The sequence below is a fragment of the Anomaloglossus baeobatrachus genome, chromosome 7, assembly GCF_048569485.1.
Source record: "Anomaloglossus baeobatrachus isolate aAnoBae1 chromosome 7, aAnoBae1.hap1, whole genome shotgun sequence".
Taxonomy (NCBI): Eukaryota; Metazoa; Chordata; class Amphibia; order Anura; family Aromobatidae; genus Anomaloglossus; species Anomaloglossus baeobatrachus.
Window position 1 is genome coordinate 30,066,476 of NC_134359.1, and position 19,964 is coordinate 30,086,439.

The window sequence follows — 19,964 nt, forward strand, 5'->3', positions numbered from 1 at the left end:
TGGACCCTTTATTATCCGGGAAATTTAACTGCTGAAAGCTAAGGGTGGGCGAAACCCCCTGAAAAAGGATTAATATGGAAAAAAAAATAATATTCCTTCATTTTATTTCTTTTAAGATAGAAATGTCAGAAATCAGAATGATGCATATATTAGAGTTTGCAACAGATGTAGCAGAGCCGAGTTTGTTTTTTAGCTTTTTTGGGCTACATTGTGATGAGGCTGGACCCTTTATTATCCGGGAAAATTAACTGTTGAAAGCCAAGGGTGGGCGAAACCCCCTGAAAAAGGATTAATATAGAAAAAAAAATAAATCTTCATTTTATTTGGAAACTGGAAAGATGGGTTTATTAGAGTTTGCAACAGATGTAGGAGAGCTGAGTTTGTTTTTTAGCTTTTTATGGGCTACATTGTGATGAGGCTGGACCCTTTATTATCTGGGAAATTTAATTGTTGAAAGCCAAAAGTGGGTGAAACCCCCTGAAAAAGGGATTTATATAAAAAAAAGGAAAAGAAATCATTTTATTTGGAAATTGGAATGATGGGTTTATTGGAGTTTGCAACAGATGTAGCAGAGCTGAGTTTCTTTTTTTAACTTTTTTGGGCTGCATTCTGATGAGGCTGGACCCTTTGTTATCCGGGAAATTTAACTGTTGAAAGCCAAGGGTGGGCAAAACCCCCTGAAAAAGGATGAATATGGAAAAAAAAAATCTTCATTTTCTTTCTTTTAAGAAAGAAATGTTGGAAATCGGAATAATGGGTTTATTAGAGTTTGCAACAGATGTAGCAGAGCTGAGTTTGTTTTTTAACTTTTTTGGGCTGCATTGTGATTAGGCTGGACCCTTTCACATTCGGGAAAATTAACTGTTGAAAGCCAAGGGTAGGCGAAACCCCCTGAAAAAAGGATTAATAAGAAAAAATATAACATCATTTTATTTGGAAATTAGATTAATTGGTTTATTGAAGTTTGCAACAAATGTAGCAGAGCTGCGTTTGTTATTTAACTTTTTTGGGCTGCATTGTGCTGGGAAAACATGTAGCACGATTAGTTCCATTAGCGGCAAGTGGACCAAGTTATATGGAGGGAGGAAGAGATGTTGAAAATTGGAATGATGGATATATTAGAGTTTGCAACAGATGTAGCAGAGCTGAGTTTGTTTTTTTTAACTTTTTTGGGCTGCATTGTGATGAGGCTGGACCCTTTATTATCCGGGAAATTTAACTGTTGAAAGCCAAGGGTGGGCAAAACCCCCTGAAAAAGGATGAATATGGAAAAAAAAAATCTTCATTTTATTTCTTTTAACCCTATAACGCATAACTGGGGCCTCGCAGGCCTGCTGGGTCACTTGTTTTCTATGGTAGATTTCTATGGTTGCGCGTTCTAGGGTTTAAGATAGAAATGTCGGAAATTGGAATGATGGGTTTATTAGAGTTTGCAACAGAGGTAGCAGAGCTGAGTTGTTTTTTTTACTTTTTTGGGCTGCATTGTGATGATGCTGGACCCTTTATTATCTGGGAAAATTAACTGTTGAAAGCCAAGGGTTGGCGAAACCCCCTGAAAAAGGATGAATATGGGAAAAAAAAATCTTCATTTTATTTCTTTTAAGAAAGAAATGTTGGAAATCGCAATGAGGGGTTTATTAGAGTTTGCAACAGATGTAGCAGAGCTGAGTTTGTTTTTTAGCTTTTTTGGGCTGCATTGTGATGAGGCTGGACCCTTTAATATCCGGGAAATTTAACTGTTGAAAGCCAAGGGTGGGCGAAAAAAAGGGATTAATATGGAAAAAAATGAAAAAAAAAAATCTTCATTTTATTTGGAAATTGGAATGATGTGTTTAGTGGAATTTGCAATAGATGTAGCAAAGCTGAGTTTGTTATTTAAAATTTTTGGGCTGCATTGTGTTGGGAAAAGATGTAGCAGGATTGGTTTCATTAGTGGCAAAGGGACCAGGTTATAGGGAGGGAAGAGGCGATTCTCAATTTTGCATTGCTGCTTTGTTCCAAATGACCAACTCAGCCCTGCTACATCACTAAAAATCACATAGCAATCTATCAGTGAGCACATTTTGTTCATAAAGTGCCTGCAGATGTAGCAGAGCTGAGTTTGTGATTTAACTTTTTGGGCTGCATTGTGATGAGAAAAGATGTAGCAGGATTAGTTTCATTCGTGGCGAGGGGACCAGGCATGAGGAGGTGATTTTCAATTTTGAAGCATTGCTGCTTTGTTCCAAATGACAAACTCAGCCCTGCTACATCACTGAAAATAGAGTGTCTGCAGATGTAGCAGAGCTGAGTTTGTTATTTAACTTTTTTGGGCTGCCTTGTGATGAGAAAAGATGTAGTGGGATTAGCTACATCAATAGCGCTGGTGTATAAGGAGGCAGCACCAATTGTAGTTTAATCCAGGGGGTTTGCATATTAGGGACAAACAGTGATATTATAAAGGGCGTGGGCACAGTTTTACTTTGCATTTTGGCACTATGTAACCAATAGCTCTAAACGACCGTTTCGACTCTGCTACATCGATGGAAATTATCTGGAGTTTTTGTTCATAAGGGACGAACAGTGATACTATGAATGGGGTGGGCACAGTTATAGTTTGCATTGGGGCACTATGTAACCAATAGTTCCAAATTACCGTTTCGGCTCTGCTACATCATTGGAAATTATCTGGGGTTTTTGTACATAAGTAACCAATAGTTCCAAATTACCGTTTCGGCTCTGCTACATCATTGGAAATTATCTGGGCTTTTTGTACATAAGTAACCAATGGTTCCAAATTACCGTTTCGGCTCTGCTACATCATTGGAAATTATCTGGGGTTTTTGTACATAAGTAACCAATAGTTCCAAATTACCGTTTCGGCTCTGCTCTACATCATTGGAAATTATCTGGGCTTTTTGTACATAAGTAACCAATGGTTCCAAATTACCGTTTCGGCTCTGCTACATCATTGGAAATTATCTGAGGTTTTTGTACATAAGTAACCAATAGTTCCAAATTACCGTTTCGGCTCTGCTCTACATCATTGGAAATTATCTGGGCTTTTTGAACATTAGTAACCAATGGTTCCAAATTACCGTTTCGGCTCTGCTACATCATTGGAAATTATCTGAGGTTTTTGTACATAAGTAACCAATAGTTCCAAATTACCGTTTCGGCTCTGCTACATCATTGGAAATTATCTGGGGTTTTTGTACATAAGTAACCAATAGTTCCAAATTACCCTTTCGGCTCTGTTCTACATCATTGGAAATTATCTGGGCTTTTTGTACATAAGTAACCAATGGTTCCAAATTACCGTTTCGCCTCTGCTACATCATTGGAAATTATCTGAAGTTTTTGTACATAAGTAACCAATAGTTCCAAATTACCGTTTCGGCTCTGCTCTACATCATTGGAAATTATCTGGGCTTTTTGTACATAAGTAACCAATGGTTCCAAATTATCGTTTCGGCTCTGCTACATCATTGGAAATTATCTGAGGTTTTTGTACATAAGTAACCAATAGTTCCAAATTACCGTTTCGGCTCTGCTACATCATTGGAAATTATCTGGGGTTTTTGTACATAAGTAACCAATAGTTCCAAATTACCGTTTCGGCTCTGCTACATCATTGGAAATTATCTGAGGTTTTTGTACATAAGTAACCAATAGTTCCAAATTACCGTTTCGGCTCTGCTACATCATTGGAAATTATCTGGGGTTTTTGTACATAAGTAACCAATAGTTCCAAATTACCGTTTCGGCTCTGCTACATCACTGGAAATTATCTGGGGTTTTTGTACATAAGGAACGAACAGTGATACTATGAAGGGGGTGGGCACAGTTATAGTTTGCATTGCGGCACAATGGCTCCAAATGACCTATTCAGCTTTGCTACATCACAGGAAATTATAGCGGAATCGCACTTTGCACTAAAATTGCAGATTGATCATCGTAAAGATTCGTCTGTACATTCGACCCCATTTAGATCCATGGTGGCTCATACGCACATAAACAAGGTCCCACTTTTTCCTCCAGAGCTATGATTCCTTAAAGGGATAGTAATCACAGCATGCTTACTGCTGAATTATTAAAGGGATGCTCCCGATATAACCAGATTAACCCTTTAAAAATGAAATAAATAACAGAATAATTGACACAATAAATCAAGTTTGAATAATAACAATAAATAAAGCCTAAATATGAAGTAAACAAAAGAGGGTAAATCAGATTAATTTTGCAATAGTTCAAATAAGTTCATCTTAATCCTGGAGGGGAAAGAGGAAAAATAAAAAAAAAGAAACTTTTTTTTTTCCTCTTCCAGAAGTTTGAAGTCTTGCATTTGTTAAATCCCTATTAATTATTCCTTTAAGGGTAAAAAATCCCAGTAATTGGCCCTTACCCTTGATTTCTAGATATTAAAATTTAAACCATCAGTACATTCATTCTTATGGCTCTGCATATCTTGTTCATTAACAAGTATGAATAGCTAACGCCAGCTCATTTAAATAGTATGTCTTACAAGACTTCTCGCTACACTCAGTTTCTGTCACACGGCTCCTAAGAATCATTGGCTCTTATTATACATGTAAATGGCTATCATAAAAATAAAAATTTCATTTAAGATTGTTAATGACTCCTACAGCAGTCAGACTTCCTTTAATGATCATCTTCTGCCCCCTAATTAAACGTATTTATCTTTTCTCCATCTTTGCCTGGTCGTCGTCGTCGTCGCCCCCCCCCTATCTCGCCCCCACCATCGTGGAGAATCTGAAACCTTAAGGTCTTTGACGATAAATGTTTATGTGAGATTCGAGAATCAGTTTGTCCCCCCCCCCAATCCCTTCCCACCACGGGGAAAAAAATATCAAATTTAATGTGCAGTTTACAGTTTGTTCGATGACTTGAAGACGGCTCGGTTACAAACGCTGCTGGTGAAATGTAGACGTGAACTTGAGGTAGTGGAGACGTTACTATAGCAGTTGCCGGAATTTGTCGTAGATGATTGATTTCGGCCAAACATCTCCTCTGTACAGAGGTGCCCTGACATTCTTTAAAGTTTCCAAACACCCAGGGGTGGACATATCATTGGTGCAACCTTTGGTGCCTCATCTAAGAGGTAAGATAGCCACTTCTACCTCCAAAGCTGAAGGAGCTATTGGGTGGCAAAGGGCCTCTATATTGATCTTGCACAGGGGCCTTTTCTCTATGTGTCCGCTTGGACTAAAGTGGATCAAACCCACCAATATTGATGAGATTAAGTCTATGGGGGCCTCCCGTCTCTCCCCAACAGATGATGTTGGAGGAGTGAAGGATCCAGCCTGTTGGATTTCCAATGGCTGATACTTTTGACAAGTTGCCTCCAAAGGAGACATGTAGGGACTCTCTTATAGATAATAAGTTAGCGCTTGGCCAAGTGTTCTCGTGTATGGTGAAGTTGGGGGAAAATGGTTGTTGGTCAATAATCGTTCAGCCAAATGCTGCCTAATGGGTATGGGGGATTTTGGATGTCAGGAGGAAATTAGTATTGACCAATTCCACTGATGTGGCCCCAACGTTATTGTTCCCTTGTCTGAGCGACTCTCTTCTAGAAAACATAGTAGCGCTTGGCCAACTGTTCCTGTATATGGTGAAGTTGGGGAAGATGGTTGTCGGCCAAGCGATCGTTTAGCCGATAACTGTCTAATTGGTATGGGGGATTTTGGATGTCAGGCGGAAATTAGTATTGACCAATTCCACTGATATGACCCCATCCTTAGCGTTCCCTTGTCTGAGCGACTCTCTTCTAGAAAACATAGTAGCACTTGGCCAACTGTTCCTGTGTATGGTGAAGTTGGGGAAGATGATCGTCGGCCAAGCGATCGTTTATCCGATAGCTGTCTAATGGGTATGGGGGATTTTGGATGTCAGGAGGAAATAAGTATTGACCAATCCCACCGATGTAGTCCCATCGTTCCCTTGTCTGAGAGACTCTCTTCTAGAAAACATAGTAGCGCTTGGCCAAGCTTGGTGAAGTTGGGGAACATGGTTGTTGGTCAAGCAGTCATTCAGCCAAATGCTGCCTAATGTGTATGGGGAATTTTAGATGTCAGGAGGAAATAAGTATTGACCAATTCTACTGATATGGCCTCATCGTTATCATTTCCTTATCTGAGTGACTCTCTTCTAGAAAACATAGTAGCACTTGGCCAACTGTTCCTGTGCATGGTGAAGTTGGGGAAGATAGTTGACTAATAAATGCTGCCTAATGGGTATGGGGGATTTTGGATGTCAGGAGGAAATTAGTATTGACCAATTCCACTGATATGGCCCCATCATTATCGTTCCCTTGTCTGAGCGACTCTCTTCTAGAAAACATAGTTGCACTTGGCCAACGGTTCCTGTGTATGGTGAAGTTGGGGAAGATGGTTGTCGGCCAAGCAATCGTTCAGCCAAATGCAGCTTAATGAGTATGGGGTTATTTTGGCTGTCAGGAGGAAATAAGTATTGACCAATATGGCCCTATCGTTCCCTTGTCTGAACGGAGCAGATGTCGCGAATGTCCGCTGCCACACCATTCATTGTCTACGGACCTTGTGCAGCAAGAGCTTGTCTATTATCATAAGCCCATAGATGTTGAATGCAGCGTGCCACACATCTCTGATGGCATGCATTTACAGCACAGTGTACATGTGTCCTGAATTGGAATATAAAAGTAAACCAGCTGCCAGAAACCATTGGCACCAGCTTATTACTCCTAAATACAAAAGTACTGGGCATATTGAAGTCCAACATTACAATCCTTTCTTCCCTTGCCATTTTGGGAACGTCAAGACAACCCTACACACATTAGATGGTCATTTTTTATCATAAACACTATAGTTGTGCAAAACTCATGACTAAGCCATCATACACATCACGCTACTACATGGCGACACAGGGTCTTCTAATCTGAACAGGCGCTGAGGATGACAGCAGGTAGTGGAAAGGTGCACTTTGCTGATCCGGCAACCACAGAACACCAAGTTGGCCTCTGGACCAGGATCCTGTGAATCGTTTTGCTCAACGATACTAAATGCCCAATTGTACTTATAATCACATCTCTCCCCCATTGGCTTCTCCATTGGGACCTAAACATCTTCAGGAAATGTTCTCTCAAAAATGACTCAGTCTCACATTTGAAGTCCTTTAGACACAAATGGAGAAAAAACATGACCTTATGGAACAATTTGTGCAAAGTAATTAATAAGATACAAACATGTTGACCTGCAAATATTATGGCCAAGGCGTTCAGTTGGTTTCAAGTCAGTTCATTTTTGCGGGAGAAGAAAATGGACTTTCCAAGAGTCATTCTATGTATATGGAAGTGAGTAAAACTTACCAGAGCAGTCTACAGGTGCCTTCAGGAGATCTTCATTGTGCCAACTGTGATCCATCCCGCCATCTCTCAAGTCATCTTCTTCTTCTTCTCTAGCCAGTAGAGCTTGGTTGACATGCGGAGAAGACTCATGGTTGAGCATACTGGCTGGACTGGTTTCCTGGTCCAAAGTGGTAATAATACTGTCATCTTCAGCAATATGAAGCTTGTCGTCTTCATCCGTCTCCGAACCCGTTTCCACTACATTGTCGTAATTCAAAACTGCAAAAGTAAACGAGATAAAAAATAAACATCGTGAAACTCCACGAAAAAAACAAAAATATCCCCAACTTGTAGATCTCTAAACAAACTTTTTAACATGTGTATATATATATATATATTTTAATTTTTATATTTTTTCTATTTTAGTCCAAAAATAAAGGGATCAATATGAATTGATGAACGTACCCAATCGCGACCCAACCACCCAATTTCTTTTCATAATAAGGGTCCATGAGTTCTACTGGAAAAGTGTCTGTTTCTGAATTAACCAGACCTACATGATAGTACATAAATTGACCACTTTACCAGCAGACAAGAAAGATTAGAGTAATAAACACCGGGCATTAGCTCAGCTACAGCCACACACCATCCGTTACGCACACATGGGATTGCCAAAATACGTTAACCTAACTCTGTACAAACATGCACAAAAAAACAGTCAGAACCATGACATCATGGGAACAAGAAGGAGAAAGAGAGGAGGGGGTAAGGGGGTGTCGAGAAGAGCAGACTGAGGAAAGGGAAAGAAAAAAAAACAATTTTCAGCTTCATTTTGATTTCTCTGTGTCTAATAAAGCCGACCCTCTCCTAAATTATCAACTGAGCTATCTCAAGTGGCTCTTGCCAGCGATCGGATTATAGAAAAGTATCGGAAGAGACTAAAAGACGACGAAGAAGAAAAAAAAAAGAAAGAAAAGAGACTAAGAGTAGACGAAGAACATAAAAAAGAAAAAGAAAAGACTAAAAGAAGATGAAGAAGATAAAAAAGAATGAGAAAATACTAAAAAGAAGACGAAGAAGATATAAAAGAAAGAAAAGACTAAAAGAAGACGAAGAAGAAAAAAAGAAAGGGAAAATGCTAAAAAGAAGACGAAGAAGATAAAAAAGAAAAGGAAAAGACTAAAGGATTACGAAGAAGAAAAAAAGAAAAGGAAAAGACTTGAAGAAGATAAAAAAGAATGTGAAAATACTAAAAGAAGACGAAGAAGATAAAAAAGAAAAGAAGACGTAGAAGATAAAAAAGAAAAAAAAAGACTAAAAGAAGATGAAGAAGATAAAAAGAACGAGAAAAGAAGATGTAGAAGATAAAAAAGAATTAGAAAATACTAAAAGAAGACGAAGAAGATAAAAAAAAAGAAAACACAAAAAGTTTACGAAAAAGGAAAAAAAGAAAGAGGACTGTGTTTCAGGATCCTAAAATTTTTGAAACACGTCTTCATACAAATTTTGACAGTCATATCTGTTTGCTTTGACGGGTTCCCAGGGATAAAACAAAAAAAGAGATTTTTATTATTTTTTTTTTTATTTTTTTTTTATTTTTTTGTCATGTGAGTCCAGGGACAAAAAGATTACACCGTGCATATCTGCTCATAATATGATCTTTGTATAATCCGCGGGTCCGCACTTGCCTTCTGAACAACTGCACAACAGGTGCAAATTAAAATGAAAACGGCTGCAGGAGCAGCAAACAGAATCCGCTGACCTGGTTTGAATACCAATTGACGGGGGAAACAAAACCTTTTCAAGAGGTGTGACCACAAGGGTTTAAACAAGTTCAGGCTGGGTAATGCCCTAAGATATACAAAAAAAAAGCAAAAAAAAAAACCCAGAGATATTCTACCGTCCCCGCTCGAGCTGTGTGGTCCAGATATACCTTAGTACAATCAATATTGTGAATCTTTTTTCCCGTTGGTGACAAAGGTTTAACCATTTCTTAGCAACCCACAGACGGCCCTTTATAAATGTTCTGAGCTCTGAGTCGGGGAGGGGGGCAAAACAAAAGATCCTTAGGCCTGGGAATCTTTCAACCCACCTCTTAAAAAGTGATCTCTGGGCACAGGAGAAATAAAGGAAGGTCCAGGAGGAGTGAATAAAATTATCTAAGGCTGGACAAGCATTAAAAGGCCTTTATCCTGGGAGAAAATATATCCTTTGAGGTCTCTTTTTGCCCATCGTTGACTATCCAGAATGACACGTGAGTTTTTTTTTCCTAGTGCAATTGGAACTCAAAGATTTTTTTTTTTTCAAAATGTATAAAAAAAAACAAAACAAAGATAGATGATTTATCAACAAACCCCTGAGGAGCCCAAAAGAAAAAATCAGAACAATTTCAACAAGTAGTGAAGTCATGTCTCAGGATACAAGGTCAGGAACGCAACATCCATCACCATCACAGGACAACAATGCTTTACGTCGCTGCTCTGTTTTCCCAAACAGTAGTAAATACTTTCAGACAGATAAATAACTTAAGACGAAAGAGCGGACAAGAGTTACGTTACTCAATTAACGGTCGTCCCTTCCACCTATTGATACGCGCACATGTAAATTTCCGTATCTGTCTTTTTGTTGACCAGTCTACTAAAAACCATAATCTAAACTTCTCAAAAATAGAATAATATATATATATAATTGTCGTTTTGTTGACCACTCTACTAACAAACATTATCTAAACTTCTCAAACATGGAATAATATATATATACATCTGTCTTTTTGATGACCAGTCTACTAAAGAAACATAATCTAGACTTCTCAAAAATGGAATAATATATATACATCTGTCTTTTTGTTGACCGATCTACTAAAAACCATAATCTGAACTTCTCAAAAATAAAATTATTTTGTTACATAACCAGAATATACAAATTCAAGGGCAAAAAGATCTAGAAGAGCACCGAAAAATTGCCAAGTATTCAACAATACATAGTCCATACGCTACAACTAGAGATGAGTGGACCCGTGGAAGTTCGGTTTGGTGGGTGCAGCCCAATAAAGTTCGGTCTGGGACCCAGACTTGACCTGAGCTCCATTGGAAGGTACTAACTGGGCAGTTGGGGTCTTCGCCATAAACAGATCCTTTCCGGGGACGGGTGGGTGGGATTTCTCCAATTTTTTTTCTGGTACACACTACATCCGATCACGCTGTTGTTACCCCCAGTGAGAGCCGATCAACACTGCAAGTGGCTCACACTGAGCTGAGCAACGAACGTACCCGAGCACAGTGATGCTCACGCCTGTGGTTTGCATATGTAAAGCACCTAAACTCCGAACCCGAACGCGTATTTTTCTGTAAAGTCTGTGTTTCGTATGAACACCAAACCTTGGGTTCTCTAGTTACAATTAGTAGAGATGAGTGAATGGCTTCGATGAGAAGTGAAAAGATTTGTATAGAAATATCGCTGGACCAAGTGAATCCGAACAAAATGCAATTCGCTTTGCACAAATTGACCAACATGGTCCCAGCCATTTTGCACAAAGCAGAAGTTTGCCAGTGGTGGCTCAAATGACCACTTTCAGGCCTTCCCATAATGCCTTGTAGCAATCACATCACATGGTATAGCACAGCCAATCAGATTGGACTATCAAAGCCTTTATAAAAGCCGAAGCAGGGAATGCAGCAGCCATTTGGGGGTGAATCTAGATAGGGAAAAGAAGTCTCAAAGGTCACGCTTTACCCGTAATGTTAGAGAGAAAAAAAGCCATAAAACCATGAACAAACTGTATAGATAATGTGTGACAGCACCGCAGTGAAGAAGATTAGTTTGTGAGGACCTGGCTGTTGGTTATCACCAGTTACCATCCGTTTACCCCTGGCCATATAGTTAGACGTCACTTTGACATTACTAAGGCTGTATCGGTATAAAAGAGCTTGAAAGAAGGTGGATACAGTCCTAGGAGACCTCAGGGTGCCATACCCATCTTTCCAGGGCAATTGGAGGCTTTGCAGTTCTTTCGATTTGTTGTGAAACTGTTTATTTTATTTTACTCATTTATATAGCCCTATTAATTCCTCAGCACTTTACATATATCAGTAACATTGTCCCCATTTGGACTCACAATGTAAGGTCCCTATCATCTTTGGAGTATGGGAGGAAACTCACGAAAATACTACAAATCATTTTTTTTTTAATTTTTGTTACTTCTGCCAAGCTGGTGAATTTAGATTTTAAAAGATCAACTTATTTCCAGTTAGAACATTCATTAAACATATTGAAAAGTGGTTATCGTGAACATATAAAACATATTTTAATATCTTTGGTCTTCCTTTTTTTATATTGATGTAATCTAAAACTTTAGGATCATTGTCCATAAGGGGGAAAATTAAAAAGTCTGGTAAAACTTTCTGAAAAACTTGTAAGATACCAATACATAGTAAGGTTGGGTTCACACGTCCTGTAGTCATCCACTATCACGAATCTATTAGAGATCCAATTGCAAAAAAGTTGTGCAAACACAACTTTTTTGTCCGTTGTTAAATAACGGATGTCGGCCGGATCCATTTTTAACACGTGGAGTCTGTGGACAACGGATTCGTTAACGGATTGCTATTTATCATCTATTTGTAACGGATCCTTTACAAATGCAAACACAATGGATGTCTAAAGAGCGATCCATTAACAAATCTGTTCAACATAGACTCCAATGTTAAAAAAAACAGTAGTAGTATTGTGTTTAACTGAAAATAAGTCCCAGCAGGAATTTTCGGCCTTCTCAGAATAAAGCACTACCCCAAAAATAAGCCCTAGTTATGGTTCAATAATGAAGTGTCCATGCAGCTAAAAATAAGTTAAAAAATACTGCAGGACATTTCATTATAGAAAGCCGACACCCCCAAAAGAGAGAAGACAGAAGGCCCAGTGATCATACTTACCAGAGCCCAAACGGGAAGTTGTGGAATGCATTGAAGACCTGCAGTAGAACGTGAGGACCTGTGGTGTAATGCATTGAAGACCTGCAGTAGAATGTGAGGACCTGTGGTGTAATGCATTGAAGACCTGCAGTAGAATGTGAGGACCTGTGGTGTAATGCATTGAAGACCTGCAGTAGAATGTGAGGACCTGTGGTGTAATGCATTGAAGACCTGCAGGAGAACGTGAGGACCTGTAGTGTAATACATTGCGGACCTGCCGTGGAACGCGAGGACCTGCGATGGAATGCATTGAGGACCTGCGGTGGAATGCATTGGGGACCTGTGGTGGAACGCGAGGACCTGCGGTGGAATGCATTGAGGACCTGCGGTGGAATGCATTGAGGACCTGCAATGGAATACATTGAAAACCTGCGGCGGAATGCATTGAGGACCTGCAGTAGAACGCAAGGACCCGTGGTGGAATGCATTGAGGACCTGTGGCGGAATGCATTGAGGACCTGCAGTGGAATGCGAGGACCTGTGGTGGAATACATTGAGGACCTGCGGCAAAATGTATTGAGGAACTGCTGTGGAATGCAAGGACCTCTGGTGGAACGCATTGAGGACCTGCAGTGGAACGCAAGGACCTGAGGCGGAATGCATTGAGGACCTGCAGTGGAACACGAGGACCAGTGGTTGAATGCATTGAGGACCTGCGGCAAAACGCATTAAGGAACTGCGGTGGAACGCAAGGACCTCTGGTGGAATGTATTGAGGACCTGCAGTGGAACGCTAAGAGCCTGTGGTGGAATGCACTGAGGACCTGCGGTGGAACACACACACACACGGTAATACCGTACTAAGGGACTTGGGATGCAGTGGAACGCATCGATATGTTCCGCAGGACATCCATGCGTTCCACGGCAGGTCCTTGTGTTCCTCAGCACTGCCGACCGGAAGCAGTACAGTTCCACCAGATGTTTATATGTGTGTATTTTCCCCAGAAATAAGCCCTACCCCAAAAATAAGCCTTAGGGCATTTTTGGGGAAAAAAATAATATGACAGAATCATATTTCCAGGGGAAACATGGTAAAAAAACATAGACAAATTAGCCATCAGAACTGGCGTAGCCCGAAGGACATACTGGTAACCAGAAAGAAATTGGAAGGCCCAAGAATTCCTTTCCTTCAGTTCAATAAACATGCGGGATGATGAACTCTTCTCTGGCTCAAAAATAGACACTTCGTTCTACATGCCTCTCCGAGGAGGAGGGAAGAAAGAAAGCAAAAACAAACGCAAAAAACATCTACTAAATAGAGGTGGTAAATGGCCAAAAACATCGGCATTGATAACCAACTCCTCACAGTAATCTTTAGAAATTAATTACAATCCAAGGCATTAGATGCTTTGCCAGAAAGCGGCTGTAATTATGTTCCGTACAGGTAGAGATGGACGAGTGCCATGTGATCCAACGATTACAGGATAAGACGTCGTTAGGCAGCGGGCTTAGGCTGTGCGCAGTAATCACCGGCAATCCCTGGTATTCTAGACTGACATTGCATAAATTGTTTCAACTATTGCACCATTTACTATAAAAAAAAGCAAATAAATAACATTTCAGCCCCAACTTTATACTTCATAGATCGGGCAATTCCTGATATTGTTTACATTTTGTAATCACTTTGTTTACAAACAAATGTCGATTCCAATAATAACAACTAAATCAATCATTTTTATTTTTTTTTTTAAAGAAGCTACAAATTAATTTCTGAAAAACGTCAAAAACTCGTGAAAGAAGTCAATGTTTTTGTAACGTTCGTTATCTAATGATTTTCTTGGCTTCTAATCTGATCCGAGCTTGACATTTCAGATCACCTTTACCTGCTGGAAGGTATTACCAAGACATTCCAGGCCAAGGTACTTAGTAAGTATGGCCGATAATTAGTCTGACATTTGAAGTAGCTCAACCATTATCTGTGACCGCTGTAAACAATGTTACCTAGCGAGCCCCTTCACACAGATGGACGATACTTTTGTCAGTCGCAGAACACAGAAGCATCTGTTCCTAATACATGGGGTATTGATCATGGTGACTTTTCGCCTTGAGAAACTTGGGGAGGAGGAGGGAAGAGGGATCCTTGTGTCAACGTGTGTCATCCCAACAAAGCTTTGTTTGCAGAAGAGGAGAAGAAGCTGAAATATAATTAGTGATTGGTCACACTGTGTCTGCGCCGCCATATACCGATACATCTGTACTGATAGCCCGGCAGGGCACAAGAGGCTCATCAGGGTGTTCAAAGTAAAACAAAACAAAGAAGAAAAAAAAACTATTTGGCACCTTCACAGTTTATTCTAAACAGGAAATCTCCAGGGTTTTACAACAAATGGGTCTGATTACACTTCAACCAACTGGCTCATAATTACAAAGAGGTGATGCAGCAGCAATAAGAGTTATGACACCCACCAGATGTGCTACTTTCAGGGTCAGGATGCAAAATTGATAACCAGACCTTCCAAATATCATTTGTCACTGTTGATTGCAAATGTAAAGGACGGGCCATTTGGGTTCGTCGAGAGACCAGGATCCATTTGTATTTGAGTGCATTGGGAATGTGGTCAATAGCTGCAAATAAGATCGAGGTGATCAGAGTTGTGACAGCCGCCAACTTCAGGGCCCCCCAATGCAAAATGTATCATAGGGCCACCCCACACCCCACCCCAGATATGCCACCCATTTATCCATTTATCATAGAGCCTCCGCACACCCCACCCATTTATCATTGGGCCACCCCACACCAGATATCCCACCCATTTATCATAGGGCCACCCCATACCCAACCCCAGATACGCCACCCATTTATCATAGGACCACCCCACCCCAGATACGCCACCCATTTATCATAGGGCCACACCCCACCCCAGATACCCTACCCATTTATCATAGGGCCACCCCACCCCAGATACCCCACCAATTTATAATGTGGTCACCCCACCCCAGATACCCCACCTATTTATCATAGGGCCACCCTAGGTACCCCACTCATTTATCATAGGACCACCCCACCCCATTTACCCCACCCATTTATCATAGGGCCACCCCACACCCAACCCCAGATATCTCATCCATTTCTCATACGACCACCTCACCCCAGATACCTCACCTATTTACCATAGGACTACACCCCACCCCAGATACCCCACCCATTTATAATAGGGCCACCCCAGATACCCCACCCATTTATTATAGGGCCACCCCACACCCAACCCCAGATATCTCATCCATTTATCATAGGACCACCCAACACCCCACCCCAGATACCCCACCCATTTACCGTAGGACCACACTCCACCCCAGATACCCCACCCATTTATAATATGGTCACTCCACCCCAGATACCCTACCCTTTTATCATAGGGTCACCCTAGGTACACCACTCATTTATCATAGGGCCACCCCATCCCAGATACCCCACCCATATATCAAAGGGCCACCCCACACCCCAGATACCCCACCCATTTATCATAGGGCCATCCCACCCCAGATACCCCACCCATTTATCAAAGGCCCCCCCACCCCAGATATCCCACTCATTTATCATAGGGCCACCCCCACCCTAGATACCCTACCCATTTATCATAGGGCCACCCCCACCCCAAATACCCCACCCATTTCTCATAATGCCACCCCACCCCAAATATCATATCTTTTTATATTGATGCTGGCGTTGAAATGGGTAAATACTGCGCTTCCGCACTGTGAAGAAACGAAGACTCGAATTCTAGGCAAGGGGTTTATTCTCAATGCGTTTCGGAGTGGATATTCCTTCTTCAAGGAAAAAAACACCAAAGAAGGAATATCCCCTCCTGAAACGCGTTGAGTAAATCACTTACCTAGAATTCGAAGTCTTCGTTTATTAACGATGTTTAACCCTTTCAGCTCCAGCATCAATATTTCCGTGATCTTGGGGCCGCAGCAGCCGGTAATGGGCCATCTCAGTAGTGGAGCCTCACACAACTCTCCCAGGTGAGAAAGTCCTCGTCGGGATCTTTTTCACCCATCTCCCGGATAAAACCCTACAGGATCTCTTTTATGTTAGAACGAAAAGGGGTATCAAGTCTCTCCTCTGACACCCACCCAAATTTTAATATAAAATGGTCAAAGAGGAAAATATTTTTAGATCCCTTCAAATAAACTTTATACATAGATGTAGCAGAGCAGATTTTCTATAGTTGAAGCAAGTTCAGGAGACGCTCTTTCTATGGGGATTTTTTTTGTGTTTTTTTTTTTTTCCTCTGGCAGTTTTGTACAGTTTTTGAAACATTTTGGAACATTTTTCCTGAATTTTTTTTTTTTGCAACTTTTTGTTTGCACATCATCTAGTTTTTAGCGGATTACATTCCTAGAAGTAACATGCAATTTATTTTTTCCTACCAGGTGATTTCAATACAAAGCAAAAAAACCTCCAAAATGCTTAAATACTGAATGTATGAACAGAGAAGTGATTTTATGATAGAAATTAATTTGCTTGATTTTTTAAGCATTTTTTCAGATTTTTTTTTTTTTTAAGCATACCTGGTTGAAAAACTCCTGTATGCACATACCTTTAGGCTCTGTTCATACTAAGTTTTTGAGATGGAAAAAAATGAGTTATTCTTGTGGAAACCACTTCAGTAATGCACCTAGGACGGAGTAATCCTATAGCTGCATATACATTAAATGGAAGTAAACTCGGGAAAACAGAACAGGAGAAGGAACGGGGGATTTTGATTATAGGTAAGCTGAGCAGCAGCACTCAATGTCAGGCAGCAGCTGCTAAAGCAAACAAGATTTTAGGGTGTATAAAAAGAGAGATCCCAACGTATTGTTACCCCACATCTGGAATATGGGATCCAGTTTTGGGCTCCACATTTTAAAAAGGACATTCAGAAGTTAGAGTCAGTTCAAAAGCGGCAACTAGATTATTGCAAGGAATGGAGGCCGCCCGTATGATGAGAAGGGGAAAGGTTGGATTTGTTTAGCTTAGAAAAAAGACGTCTCAGAGGAGATCTCATTTATATGTATAAATACATGTGTGGTCAATATAAAGGACTGGCTCATGACTTATTTCTTCCAAAGACAACACTAAGGACCAGGGGGCACTCACTGCGAGTGGCAGAAAAGCGATTCCGGCAGCTAAATAGGAAAGGGTTCTTTACAGTTAGAGCAGTCAGACTGTGGAATGCCGACCACAAGAGGTAGTAATGGCAGATACTATAACAGCTTTTAAAAACTTTTTTGAGTTGTTTCTGATCTTTTTCTGCTCCGAAAACTCTACAAAAAGACTGCAAATAGCCAAAAGCTCAAAACTCAAACAAACAACTAAAACAGAGTATGCAACAACCTTCTCACATGATCCGATGGTATAGAAAGTCTCCTGTGAAGTGACCGGAGGGAGTGATGCACTCCGCTGACAGATAGCACTTGGCTGGGCGTCTTTGATGGACAAGGCGTGTAAATGTGACCGATCACAAACTCTTTGATTGATCGTTTCCAACTTCGAGTGACAGATACATTATATAAAGTAGCAGCCGAAATTATTAGCTAATGTAAATTCTATACGTTGCAGTCAGGAAAGTGACCACCTGTAAGAGCGGAGACGGTGGAGGTTTGGGTAAATTTGCTGAAGGTAAATTGCCTTTTTCTCAGTATACAGTGAGTGCCTAGGTGTAAAGAGCCAGAGAAAGGTAACAGCTTTACACTGCGGTGAGAATGGACGGGCAGCATGAGAACGGAGCAAACACGCTAAGTAAGTTGTGTAATGGGCTATGGCCGAGATACTTTATAAAGCACTTCCCGGAGTGGCCATCACTTAATGTATTAATTCCAGACTCAGCTATCAGCGTTCACCCCTCAGCCCAGCGCTAGCTGCCATGTGTAGACATTGTGCATTGTGAATAAACATAGTAATTAACACAACACATCGCCCTGCACTGATCATTACTTCTGCTGAAACGCACAAACAGCGCAACCTGAACGCGGAACAGAACAATGGCGGAAATACAAAGTGTAGAGATCACAACTTACTATAATGAATACATATAATAATAATCTACCAACAAACACAAGGCTGGAAGATACCACGACCGAAGGAAGATCACTAGACTATAACTGCAGACACAACACCAAACTGGACCGACGGAAAGATAGATAGATAGAAGATAGATAGAGTGATAGATGGATAGATAGATAGATAGATAGATAGAGGGATAGATAGATAGAGGGATAGATGGATAGATAGATAGATAGATAGAGGGATAGATAGATAGATAGAGAGATAGATAGATAGATAGAAGATAGATAGATAGATAGATAGAGGGATAGATAGAGGATAGATAGAGGGATAGATAGATAGATAGATAGATAGATAGAGGGATAGATAGATAGATAGAAGATAGAGTGATAGATGGATAGATAGATAGATAGAGGGATAGATAGATAGATAGATAGAGGGATAGATAGAGGGATAGATAGATAGATAGATAGATGGATAGATAGAGGAATAGATGGATAGATAGAGGGATAGATAGATAGACAGAGGGATAGATAGATAGATAGACAGAGGGATAGATAGATAGATAGATAGATAGATAGATGGATAGATAGAGGAATAGATGGATAGATAGAGGGATAGATAGATAGACAGAGGGATAGATAGATGGATAGATAGATAGATAGATAGATAGATAGATAGACAGAGGGATAGATAGATAGATAGATGGATAGATAGAGGAATAGATGGATAGATAGAGGGATAGATAGATAGACAGAGGGATAGATAGATGGATAGATAGATAGATAGATAGATAGACAGAGGGATAGATAGATAGATAGATAGATAGATAGATAGATAGATAGATGGATAGAGGGATAGATAGAGGGATAGATAGAGAGAGAGATAGGGAGATATATGGAGAGATACAGTCAGGGCCAGAAATATTTGGACAGTGACACAAGTTTTGTTATTTTAGCTGTTTACAAAAACATGTTCAGAAATACAATTATATATATAATATGGGCTGAAAGTGCACACTCCCAGCTGCAATATGAGAGTTTTCAAATCCAAATCGGAGAAAGGGTTTAGGAATCATAGCTCTGTAATGCATAGCCTCCTCTTTTTCAAGGGACCAAAAGTAATTGGACAAGGGACTCTAAGGACTGCAATTAACTCTGAAGGCGTCTCCCTCGTTAACCTGTAATCAATGAAGTAGTTAAAAGGTCTGGGGTTGATTACAGGTGTGTGGTTTTGCATTTGGAAGCTGTTGCTGTGACCAGACAACATGCGGTCTAAGGAACTCTCAATTGAGGTGAAGCAGAACATCCTGAGGCTGAAAAAAAAGAAAAAATCCATCAGAGAGATAGCAGACATGCTTGGAGTAGCAAAATCAACAGTCGGGTACATTCTGAGAAAAAAGGAATTGACTGGTGAGCTTGGGAACTCAAAAAGGCCTGGGCGTCCACGGATGACAACAGTGGTGGATGATCGCCGCATACTTTCTTTGGTGAAGAAGAACCTGTTCACAACATCAACTGAAGTCCAGAACACTCTCAGTGAAGTAGGTGTATCTGTCTCTAAGTCAACAGTAAAGAGAAGACTCCATGAAAGTAAATACAAAGGGTTCACATCTAGATGCAAACCATTCATCAATTCCAAAAATAGGCAGGCCAGAGTTAAATTTGCTGAAAAACACCTCATGA

At 40.4% G+C, this 19,964-nt stretch overlaps 1 protein-coding gene across 3 annotated transcripts in view; it reads right to left on the reverse strand.

Annotated features, from left to right (window-relative positions):
- Window positions 1-19,964, reverse strand: part of ZEB2 (zinc finger E-box binding homeobox 2) — a 210,141-nt gene that overhangs the window by 45,856 nt on the left and 144,321 nt on the right. For all 3 annotated transcript variants that reach the window (XM_075317174.1, XM_075317172.1, XM_075317173.1), the window contains one exon: window positions 7,343-7,600. In XM_075317174.1, the coding sequence (XP_075173289.1) occupies window positions 7,343-7,600 (258 nt within the window). The remainder of the gene's footprint in view (window positions 1-7,342; window positions 7,601-19,964) is intronic.